Source organism: Athene cunicularia (assembly GCF_003259725.1).
Source record: "Athene cunicularia isolate RWA chromosome 13 unlocalized genomic scaffold, athCun1 chr13_part1, whole genome shotgun sequence".
NCBI lineage: Eukaryota > Metazoa > Chordata > Aves > Strigiformes > Strigidae > Athene > Athene cunicularia.
In genome coordinates, this window is record NW_020799117.1 from 7,828,001 (window position 1) to 7,840,381 (window position 12,381).

General features: G+C 48.8%; 1 protein-coding gene across 1 annotated transcript in view; it reads left to right on the top strand.

The window, feature by feature from the left end:
• The first annotated feature begins 423 nt into the window (after positions 1 to 423).
• LARP1 (La ribonucleoprotein domain family member 1) overlaps positions 424 to 12,381 on the top strand; it is a 41,802-nt gene continuing 29,844 nt past the window's right edge. Inside the window, exon 1 of the mRNA XM_026858003.1 lies at positions 424 to 598. Coding sequence (XP_026713804.1) covers positions 565 to 598 — 34 coding nt within the window. The 5' untranslated portion in view covers positions 424 to 564. The remainder of the gene's footprint in view (positions 599 to 12,381) is intronic.

Here is a 12,381-nt window from a genome sequence, read left to right on the forward strand (position 1 = left end):
CCGCCTTTCTCTGCCGACTCATGGCGGCGGGGCCGGGGGCTGCGGCCCAGCGCGGCTCTGCCCCTGCACGCTGGCAGCCGCGGATGGAGGCTGGCAGCAGCGAAGCGTGAGGAGGGGGTGGGGGTGTCCCCGAAAGGGAGTCGCGTGGGGAAGCGGAGGGGCAGCGTCCAGCGGTAGCGACGGCGCGACGCTGTCCAAATCGCGTTTGTAACCCGGTGCTGTCGTCAGCAAAAGCTGAAATTGCAGAACACCATTTCCTCGGAAGTTGGGATAGGGGCTGATTTTACCAGCGGGGCTTCGCTCGTACCTGCTTCGAGTCAGTCGGTGCCATGAGGAAAATGCAGAAGTTTTCCCGAAGCATCTTGTTTGGGAAAGACTTAATTTTTTCCGGCCTGCCTCTGTTAACTCTAAAACCACACTGCCAGATATGATATCAGATTCCCAATTCCTGTGTGTGCTAGTGTTTTGCAAGAATTTACTGCCTGGCATGATGATTCATCAGAGGTATTGATCTTTGGAAGATGGACAGCTCTGCAGTTTCCATCTGGAAAGCTGTCGTCTTTAATGGGGAGTATAGAGGAGAAGTTAATTGTGCCAGGTAAAAGTCCACGTTTGGGTTGTTTGGTGGTTTGTCATTGTACGCATCAACATAAGCAAAGCTTAATGAAATCCAGGACAGCGTGGCTGTCTGCGTTTGCCTCTTGTGGCATGCCATAAAACTGGTCACATCACTCCTTTGTGTGGAAACCTCACTCAATCACACAACCTCCTCAGGTAACAGTCCCTAGAAATAAACCAAAAGGTGCAAAACCACAAGATTGAACATTCCTGTTTGGGGCTTACGTCTGAGGCGTGTCCAGATTCGTTACCAGGCCTGTCGCAAAGGTGGGTGACTCGTCGGAGCAAGCAACTGAGGCAGGAGCCAGCGAGACAGGCTGCCCAGCATGAGGAGGGGGCCCTTGCAACTCCTGACAGGACTTTTTGAGGGAGAGTGTGTCGGCTGCATGTCCACCCTGTGGTAGGGCAAGGGACTAATGCCATGCCACTCAGAATTTTGGGCCCAGCACAATTGTCCTGGTAGTCCCAAAGGTGTTTAAATAATGGAATTGGTCAGTAGTGTTTTGGCATGTTTGGCAGCAGCAACTGATTCCCACAATGCCCCAGACACTGCTGCTTGGCTCTCCTCTCTTGGGGCATTGTTTCTTTTGCTGCTTGTTTGTTAGCAGAAGAGAAAACGTATAAAATAAACATGGCTGGCAAACTCCCACAGAAGCAGGCTGGCAGCTGACCTTGCCTGGTGGCCCTTCACCTAAGTACCTTCTTGTAGAGTTTGCAGGCTCCTGTTCATTGCTGCTTTGGGTGGAGGATTTCTTTTGGCAGATGCTTACAAAAAAAGATCTGGAGCATGAGTTTGTGTGGAAGGTGGTGCTGGTGTGGTGAGTTGTCTTGTTGAAGTGACCTCCAGGAGGTTTGCCTAAGGAAAGTGACTCTTTTGTATGCTGGAACCAGACTGAGGGCTTTTAAACTCTGGAAAGTCACTGCTGGATGTTCTTTGGCTTTTCAGCAGAGCTTAGCATGGCACACGATACAGCAGTGATCCAGAGCAGTGCTTGTCTTCTGGAGATACTAAATGTTTTCAGCCCTAATTCTGCCAGAGGTCGTGAGGAGACCAAGGAGCCTAGCAAGGACAGATCTGTAAAGATAAAGGGATCCCTCTATGACTTGTTTTACAGGCTTTGAAAGCCCTAATTTTTTTATAATAATTATATTAATTATGGACCTGTAGAAGAGATTTAATGGACAAGACCTACTCTTTAGGTGTTCACCCATTCTTTAATGGTCTGTGTCGGAACTGGTGCTGATAAAAGTAAAAGCTCTGAGCTCTCGCCAGAATAAACAGAGCCTCCTTCAAGATCTTTGTGAGTTTCTGTTGTCTGTGTCAGAATATGGATAGGGAAGAGCTTAACAAATGCACCTCTGGTTGTTTTGAACTGTTTGACTCACTGCAGCTGGGAAAGTTAACTGCATTTGGGGGACTGAGGTAGGGACTGAAGAACGTCCTTTTTTTGACAGATTAGGATTTATCTTCAGAAGCTGGTGTCCTACCTGCTGCAGCATTTTTACGCTCGAGGGTGGCAGTGAGGTCTGTAAAAGGATGTTTGAGTCAATGTTTCTGCTTTTTCAGGAAGGAGGACTATTGAAGCAAAGCCTCTCCTTGCTGCTTAACCCCTCCTCCCAAAAGAACAACGGCATGGCAGTACGTGGAGCAACCATTAGATCGAGTTAGACAACAGTGATACTGCTGATGCTGTAAGCAGAGGCTGAGGTTCAGCTGGATTGGCACAGCAGAACATTTTCCTGGTGTCCTGACAAGATGCGTGTTACAGTTCTATTCGTGTGTGTTTCAGAGTCAGGGTACAGGAGAGCAGGGGGGATCCTTTGATCCCTGAGAATAACGCATGGTTCTGTCCTGTGTGGCAAGGCTTGTACTTGACACGGCTTACTGCTTGTGAGGGACGCTGGCAGAGCTGGTAATGATGCCTCATTTTTACTCTCTAATGATCTAGTAATGAGGTCTGTGTGACTGTCCCCTCGTTATTGTACGTGCTCTTCTTATCATGTAAATAAATGCAGCCAGCAGCCTGACTGGTGAAGACATGATGGTAGTGTGTGTGTCTGCAGTAGCAAAGGAAATGTTTTCTGGCAAAACCAGCTTTGCACTTTTGGCTATAAACCAAATTCAAAGTATTTTCTCAAATTCTTCTATAGAGCAGAAGTGTGGCTTGCAGTTAAGACAGCTCGACCTTCTGGAACATGCTGTACTCCTCCGGTGTGCCCTGCACCAGGGCTGGTGCTGATGCAAGCATTGGTGCAGACAGGTGTTAACAGCACCCCGTTTTGAAAACCTGCTGGATTTATTTCAAGAAAGGTTGCATCAAGGCACTTGGCACTTCTTAATTTTTTAAAGCCATTTACATCTTGGAAGAAAGAACATGAATGTTTTAATGACTGGCACTGCAATTGCTGAGCTTTGCCTGCACTGAGTTTAATGCCAGTTTTCGTTCTCGTTGCAAATGCTCGGCCAGGAGAAAGCGGCGTATTTCCTAATGAAGATGCAGGAGGTGTTTTAATTTCTTGAGTAGAGTTTCTTGCTTGTCGTTTGGCAAATGCACTGGGCGGATAGGCAGTGCTTTCCAGAAGGCACACCTTAGTTGCTAGCAGCAAGCACCAGAGGTTAGCTGACTATTGTTCAGAGAGAGTGTGTGTTGCTTTATGCCAGAATACTGGTACTGAGGAGAAGGCAGGGGAAGATTCATTAGCTTCTCACCCTTTGCTGACTAACTCCCCATGGGGCTTTCCTTGAAACCAGCCTCCAGTACAGGAGATAAGGTGTATGGGAAGCTTATTTTACCTTTGGCATTTCTTTGCGTTCAGAGTAGATGCACGCATCTGCCTGCTTGGGTATCCAGCTCAGTAGGGCTGCACACACCTATTTCCAAAGTGTTGGGCAATTCTTGCTGTGTCGTGGCATGTAATTGTGGAGCTCTCCTGGCTGTTCCTTGCAACAGAGCTGCTATCGCAGCAGGAGTCCTCCCGCCCCACCCCAAGTTTCCTCTCTGAAATACTGTTTTGTTCCGATCCTACAACTCACGTTTGAGTAACTCTTCCCGTTTTGTCGGGGAAGATGAGAGTAACTGGAACTTGCTGCTCCAGAAAACTGTGAAGCTTAGTGTTTTTCCCTCCCCTGCATACCTTTGCCCTTCAGCTTTGTGCTGGACCTTTGCCCTGTTCTGCACTGTTTGTTTCGGGAAGGCTGGGGAATGCAGCGCAGCTCCTGAGAGCTGACTCACTGGCCCTGGGCTTCAGCACTTGCTTCTGCTGCGACCTCCGGTTCCAGATTTCCAGGTCTGAAGTGTTGCTGGAGGGTTCTCGCTGACCACCTCCTTACCCTCACACCTCTTCTTTTAAGCTGTTTATTACCTGTGGTACCATGAGGGTTTCCACCGGGGTTGTGTCTGGGATCACTGGACTGGGAAGCAGAAAGGCTTGGGTCAGATGTGAAGACAAGGTGCAAAAAGCTGGGGTGGGAATGGGGGCACTGGGGCTGCAATGCTCTGCTCTCCCTTCCAGATTATGAGATCTGATCCTTTCGCTGTGCTTGAATAGTGTGAAATTATCCTCAGGGGAATGCCAAATGCTGATTTGGGTAGAGTTAGGTTGCTCTTTGCATACTTGAAACTACTTTGTAATGTATCTCCGTCAGTACCTCAGTGGCAGTGCTTGTTTGGCTAAATAAGGAATGTGCGTTTTAGTAAAAAGCTGTGCTGTCTAGACCAGGTTGAATGTTTTAATCCTGACAGTTACTACAGCTGCAAACAGCAAGGCTTTAAAAAAAAAAATCTTAATGAAAATTTAAATACACTTAAATACTGCCAGAGGTCTGTGGTGTCCTTTATGGTGGTGCACCTCTCGGAGGAGCTCTCCTCCCATCTCAGGAACCAGGTAAACAGAGGTACAGTGACCTCACTGTAGATCTGGCAGATATCCCATAGGAGAGCTGGGAGGGCTTTTGGCTCTGCTCTTGCCATAAGTCCAGTTGGAAGTGGTGAGCTTAGTTCATTCCCAACCGTGATACGCATTTACATTATGGTCTTTAAAATGTTATTTATCCTCTGATCATTTTGGCATTGGAACTTCTGCTGATTTCCACAGAATCAACTAGGTTGGAAAGGACCTTGAAGATCATCTAGTCCAACCGTTAACCTAACACTGACAGTTCCCTCAGCGCTATGTCGACTCTACTCTTAAACACCTCCAGGGATGGGGACTCCACCACCTCCCTGGGCAGCCCATTCCAACGCCCAACAACCCGTTCTGTAAAGAAATACTTTCTGATATCTAGTATAAACCTTCCCTGGCACAACTGGAGGCCATTACCTCTTGTTGCTTACTACTTGGTTAAAGAGGCTCATCCCCCAGCTCTCTGCAACCTCCTTTCCTACCAAGGGCTTAAGTCTCCATGCTGCTGGCTCTGTCAAATCCCTGGCTTGCTGTGCGCACAGAGAGCTTGGGGAAGAAGGTGGTGGTGCAGCCTTGGTGATACCTGCTGGGATCTCTCATGGTGGTAGTGCTGTCTGGGTAGAGCTTTGCATGGGCTGGAAGTCATCTCCTGGGGTTGGGTAAAGTTCTGGGTGTTCTCTGGCATGGCCAGCTCTGCAGTTGTCCCTTTCTTTGCTTGAGACCCACTTTAGTTCCAGATTCATTCTGCAGGTCCAGGTCCTTGTTAGCGATCTCTAAGTGGAGTTGGGAGACTTTTCTCCTTGCATTGAAATAACTCGCTAATCTGAATATCTAGTAGCAAATGATACAGCTGCGTGACTTGAGCAGGTCAGAGGAAAGGTGAAAGAAAGGCTTTAGAGAAGTTAGTGCAGTGCTGTGAGAACTTAAAGCAGCTACTTGTGTATTTAGGCAACAATAATTTGTGATCAGAACAAACGGGAACTGAATTTGGCCTTGAATGAATCAATTACCAGACTTCTTTCTGGGGGGAGTCCCAGGTCAGGGTCAGTCTGGATTGCTTGGCTGAAAGGAGAAGTGGGTGTGCTTGGGAAGGTCCTGCAGCCATGGAATAAAAACTGACAGAAGGCATTTGGTGAAAATAGGTTTGCTGATGGCAATTCTAATACTGTGCAAGATGCACGTTTTTTTGGGGAAGGGTTGTGGAAATGGTGGTCAAGTGTCAACATGTTTCTAAACAGAGTCTCATCCTGTAATTGCAGGTTTCCAGAAGATCCTCCTAACTGAACTTTTCTGTCAGAGCATGTGTGTGTGTGACAGTCTGGGGGGCTTCTGTGGGCAGGCCTGGGTGGGTTGCCTTTTCTGAACGAATTGGTGTGTGACGTGTTGTGGCTCTGCTGGTTTCAGTACTGCATCGGGCTGCTGGAGCCATCCTTAGCAAGTTGTCCAGCCCAGCTTTGGTGTGACACTCGCTATGGATTTTGCCAGGATCAAGAGCTCTTCCTACAGCATTAAAGCTACATGTGCCGGTGGATATTCTGCTGTGACGTACAAGGAGAGAGGGAGGAAGAGCTGTGCACTGGCTGATTTAATACCTGCCTTATCAGTGGTTTACCTTCAGTGTCCTTCTGGAGCAAAGCTGACTTAGAGCAGCAGTTTGCCTTGACACTTCCATGTGTTGCAGCACCGTACAGGAATGTGCAGCAGGCTTCGGTACTCTGCGGTGGTTGTGATTTTTATTTTTGTTCTTTTGGGTTTGAGTCATCCTGTTCCTTTACACGGTCACAAGTTGGAAGGATTGGTAGAGATCTCTGCGATGGATAGCTTGGGGCTTTGATGATGTGTGGGAGGTGACCGTGGTGGCCCTGGCTGGGTTGGATGCTCTGGCACGACAGATCAGGCGTAAGCCTCCATTTGCTTTAGAAATGGCCAAAGGAGGTGGCTGTTGGTATGACACAGGTCATGTCAGTGCCACTCAGTCTGGTTCAGGTGGCACTCAGAGGTGACACAGGCACCCTTTCTTTCCTTCGGGTTCCCTCTGAAGCGTGCGTGGCACTCACAACGTGCTGGCAGGTGCAGCTTGCCCTGACCTGCTCTCCTGGGGAAGCACATTCGCTTCCTGCCGGGCACCCCTTGAAGTGGCTGCAAACAGTCTGCAACCTGCTGCTTTAGCAGGCATAGCTGGCCTGTGACCTGGCCACATGCCTGCAGGTGCTTCTCTGCACTCCTTACTTGCTCCCTGAAGTGGCCTTGGCCTCGGCTGGGGCCCAGGAGAGGCATCCCTGCCTCACAAGGAAGGTGCTGGAGGAGAAGCATCTCTGGTGCTCCACAGTGATCCTTGCTCAGTTGCTGGCAGGCTCTGCAGCAATCCCTTGGTGACGGTGAGAGTGATAGCCAAGGGGGCAACAGGGAGAAACGGGTGCTTGGATGGGGCTTGTGAACCTCACGTGTCCTTGACACACAAGCCAGAGTCAAACCGTGACTGGAAAGCTGGGGCAGGGGCGGGGGTGTGTGTGGAAATGTGCTGTGTGTCCTTTCTGTTGGGTGCTGGTGCATAAGCCTGGGGGGGGACGACACGACGACGGGGGACGGCGTGCAGGTGGGAGCCCAGTGCTGCTCCATTCTTCCCTACCCAGGTATGGGGGTGCAGCCTGAGAGACTGGGGGGGTTGGTGGGAGGAAGCGGAGTGCGTCCTGAGCACACTGCTGAGCACGTTTTTCCAGCTGAGCGGCAGCGTGTGCCGTACTCCTGCAGAGTGACTCTGCAGTCTGCAGGTCATGGCTGCGTGCTGGAAGGGATCCGTCGGCAAGAGGGAGGGTGCACGGGGCTGCTTATCTCTTCTCCTTTCCTGGTAGTCATTTGACTTTTTTGATTTGGCTGCTGGATGTGTGTGTGGAGAGAACAGAGAATTTTCAGGGCTAGATATGTTAGGTTTGAAGAAGTCTAAAACACTGAGAAAAGAGGTGAGTTTTTCCTGACTAAACATGTGGGGAAACAAGTATGAAATTGGAAAAGCCACAAAAATGAGGAAAGGGTAGAGTTTTGTTGATGGGAAAGTAAGAGAAAAGGTGTGTGAGGAGATGGGTGTCTTAACCTGCCTGGTAACTTGTATGTGCTGCCAGAAGGTGGGTATGTTGCTAAATATGTAGGTAGCACTGTCCCTCCGCAGATTATTTGTAATTCATATTCAGCCTTCACACTAAATTCACTCTGCTTTTTATTTTTTTTTCTTTCCTCTTTATAACTGTGCTTTTGAAAGCCTCTGGTCAGTGGTGCAAATGAGTGATTGAGAGACATTTTACTGAATGTGAGCTACTAAACTGTCTGGTTTGCACACGTATAGATGATAAAGCTAGTGATGGAATGAAATAGGGAGAATTTATAAGAACATTCACTTCACTTCAGACTATAGGAAATTAATTTCTTCAGTTTCTCCAAAGTCAGTTACTCCATTTTTTTTTTGTATCAAGTGTTGCAAAAGAAGCACTGAGTTTATTCCCACAAGAAACTTAGGATTCTCACTACAATAATTTTTTACCTTCACTGTAGCCCTTCTAAATAGCCACAAAGTCAGCATAGCTTGGGAGCAGTGTCTGTTTATGTCAGCTCTCCCAGCCTCCCAGAACAAGCCTACCGAAAATAAACGACTCAACCATAATAACAAATAGCAATGCTTTTGGCCTCATCAAGCATGAAAAGAGACATTTAAAGGAGTGACTGAAGCACTTTGCCCCACCTGTATATCTCCAGACAGGCTCACATTGGCAAGTCAGCTACAAGGCTGTGCAAGGGGGCAAGTAAAGGTTAAAAAAAACAAAGCAAAGATTTAAGTGTGAAGAGTGACACCAGTATGCATGATGCTGAGAAGTTATTTGACTGTAGCAGTAGATACTGAAATGTGGAGAAATGCATCCCAAAAATGTTGTTGGGAGGTTTTACTCTGACTGAAACGGAAGTGATAGGATATTTGTGCATGAGATCCCACCCAACCAGACAGAAAGCGAATCATGGAGGTGTCTCCACCATGTGCTCAGATGACAAAGCATGAGACTTTGCTGGCTGTAATCATATTAAATTTCACTTCCCAGCTAAACCTTGAGAGCTCGGGGGAATACCTAATATGATCTAATGCATCTTCTGGGTGCTCAGAAATCCTCTGCCACTGCAGACAGTCCTGCACTGAGCTGAACAAAAAGGAGACTGATTTCTTGTGGCTTCCCAAACTCGGGTGAATTCTTCTAGCTCCCCCTTTTTAGTTGGATAATGACAGAAGTGACATTTGCATGCTCTGTAGGGGAGGAATTTGCTGTAAGTGATCCTTGTTTTTAAAATCTAAAATTAAACCTATAAGTGCAACTGTGAATACGATTTGGAAGAGATGGTGCACATTACAGGTGGACAACCCTCTTGACTTCAGTTGGAACTGAAATCGGAGTTATCTAAATAACAGCAGAGAAGTGGAACCAAGCAAGGATGTAGTTTGGAAAAGCTGTGTGTTTGATTAAAAACAATCAAATAGACTGGACCAGAGGGGGGAACATCTAAGACTGTGAGTCTGATGATTTCTGATTCAGTTAAGAGATTTAATTATTCTGTCTTCACTGTGCTGCCTTGTGTATCCTGCAGACACCCTGCTTGGCCCTCTACCCACAGCCCCAAGGTGGAGAGTGCCTCTCAGTTTTCAATTCCTGGGGTTTTATGGCATCCCTGCCTGATGTTACAGGGCAAATCCATAATACTGGGGCTTTTGAGGAGGTGTGTGTGGGGATCTTCTTTCATGGAGATGCTGGATTTCTGTTACAGTAATGGGTTCTCCTCTGTAGTGTCTTGCTCACTGCTTACTGAGCTGTCTTTAGGCAAAGCTTTGCAGTGGTGTCTGAGACTGCCTGCCCTTGATGTGCACTTAGAAAAGCATGTTGTAGAGCAGCGTGCGATGACCCTGTCAGAGGGAAACGCCATCCTATATTGATTTCCACAGCGTGGGATCCAGTTGGCTTCTAGGCCGCACCAAAATGGTTTCTGTGTTTCAGGAAGAGTCCCTGACACGTGTTAATTTTGCTTGACAGTGTCTGAAATTCTACTGCCTGTTCAATATCCAGTAACTTAAAGAACAGTTTGGGGAGGGTGACTGTGATCATTGGGCCTAGACTGGGTTGGTCTTCTGGAAGGCTGGAGACTTCCAGTGGTGTCACTTGAGGCTTACTGGTAATTAAAGGATGTGGAGAGCTGGGTCACCAGCTGCTTCATGGGAACAGTAATCGGGCATCTTTAAGGTGCCTTGTACTTTCTCCACAGCTTTTCATCAGATGCATGAACAGGAACGTTAGGGCTTATGGTTGGAGCAGTAGCGCTTTGCTGCTTGTCCATTTAGGAGATGGGGGGAGAAGGAGTTAATGACAGAGAGCACCCAGTGTTTGTTCTTTCCAGTGCAAGCACTGATAAGTGGATGGGAGAAAAAACAGCCGTGACCTTACAGTTACTCCTCGTGTGCCTGTGCATATGTGAGCGTTGCATTTGCAAGACTGTCTGTTTGGAGAGATCTCAAGTATTTTCTGGTCACGCTGACCAGATGCACTCTTCAGAACCCTGTTGGTATCTCCAGTGCTTGGAGAAAAGACCTGGACCCTTTTCCAAGCAGATCTCTGGAAGGTGCTTTTGCCAGGCACGGTGCTGGTGACCGTGACTGCAGCCAGAGTCGCAGCCCTGCTCGGTCAGCTTTGCTCATCTTCTGTCTGGAAGAGACTGAACGTCAGCATTAAGGTACTAATTTAGTGTGTGGTGTGAAGTTAAAGCTACGGAGCTATCTCACTCAGTTAATGCTCTGATTTTGGAGTAGGGTTTTTTTTTGTCCCACGGGTGTGTTCCTCTTGCAGCTTGGTGATGCTGGAAGTCTTCATCCCTTTTCAACTACATGAAGTTACAGGGGCACCGCAGCTGAGCTTCACCAAAACCATGGTTGTTTATACACTGAAAATGTATTTCAACCATTTGTTTCCACATGGTTTGTGGGAAATCAAGTGTCAGAGCTCACACTGGCTGCAGCTCTTCAGCCTCTTAGCGTGGGTGATGGGGGTGTGTGAGAAGGAAACAAGCCTCTCCCTTGGATGGAGAGCAGAAAACCATTTACTAGGGGGTTGGTGGTCTGGATACCCTTGCAGAGAAAGCGATTTGGGAGCTGATAAACACTTCTGCAGTTTTTTTTATCTTGCACAGACCTTATTGGTCTTAGGACCTAACCAACATCAGGTTAGGGTTGAGCCATCTGGTTTGGATCTTTTACCCATCTCAAGCTACAGCTTCTCTTTGAGGGGGTAAATATACTTACTACAGTAGCTGAGCATTGTTAAGAGATATGGGAGGTGTTTGCCCAGACCTGGCAGCTGGGGAGGGTTGGGAAGATCTGGGTGGCTGAGAGCCGGACCCTCCCTGAGCCTGCTTGGCAAGTAATGAAGAAGGAGAGCAGGAAGCAAGCAAGATCTCAGGAGGGATGTAATTGTCCATGCTAATCTTTGGGTTTGGGGTTTCTTGCTTTGCTACTTTTTCCTAGCAGACCTCACCCGCTTCTCCGCTGAGCATTGCTTTGAAGAGGCCTGTAACTGTCTTGGGAACCTGTGCAGGCACTACCTTGGCCTCTGAGGGGGAGCCAGGTGATACAGATTTGAGCCTGGGGATGGTGCAGGGATTTGAGCAGCACTGGTCTCTTTGCAGCAGATGCTGGACTATGTAATTTGGACCTTCTCCCTGCCTGTGCTGTTTGCACTGGGAGGATTGCTGGCATAGCCAGAGGAGCAGAACTGAATCGTCCCTGCTGGGCGGCAGGTCAGGTTAGGAGGAGAGATCCTCGGAGATCCTGCTATGCATTAGCATCTCCCTTCCCCAGCCCTCTCCCAGGCAGCCAGTGCAGCCCTGCAGCTTTTGAGCCATTGTGACCAAGTTCTGGTCACGTCTCTGCTGCCGAGTCCCCGCATGACCTTGGAGAGGTCATTTTTTTGCTGACGTCCGAGTCTTTTGTCTGCAAAATGTGGAGGATGATTTAGTTACAACTTAATGGGTCAAAAGCCAGAACAAATCAGCTGGCTTCTCCCTGTAGCAGTGGCAGTGTGGATGAGCCCTGTGTCCCGCTGGGAGCGGCTGAGGAGTGTGTTGTTGTGTATACTTGTGCGTGCAGAGGAGCAGCCCTCGCTCCGCACAACGGTGCAGTGATACCAGTCAGCGTGCTTTGGTGACCGGCAGGTGACAGAAAGCAGATGGAGGTCATTTTTCCCCCAGTTTGGAGAGCAGAAGGGTAATTGCAGGGGGCTGGTGGCAGGCGTCAGGGTGCGGGGATCTGGTTCTTGCTGGCACTCTGCCTGCGGCCGTGCTGCCCCTCTCGGCAGTTACGGCTGTGGGTTGCTGTAATAACGAGTCAGCGTTTCTCTTGCGTCAGGGCTAATGAGCTGCTCTTCAGTTACTGCCTCTCGGGCCCTGCTGGGAAGAAGCAGCATCCGTGGCAGAAGAGAGGTGCTGGTGGCAGAGAGGCTGGGGCAGGCAGCGGGTGGTGGAGGTCCCTGCCTGACTAGCTACCGTGCAGGGAGAAGGCAGGTGGGCAGGAAGAAGGCAGGTGAGCAGGAAGAAGGCAGGCTTCCTGTGAGGGGGTTTGGATTCGGCACTGAAGCGTGGCTGGCTGAGGAGCCCAGTTAGCAGCACGCTTCTGCAGTGAGCGGGGGGAGCAGCAGAGGGGAGATATGTGCTCGTAAATGGGGTAGCCTTTCTGGACCTGTCCCAGATACCTGAATAGCAGTGGTGGCCAGATAACCCTTCGGGAGGGGGTATGTGTGTGGATGCATCAGCTTTTCTCTTTAAATGCCCCATTTTAGCATATGG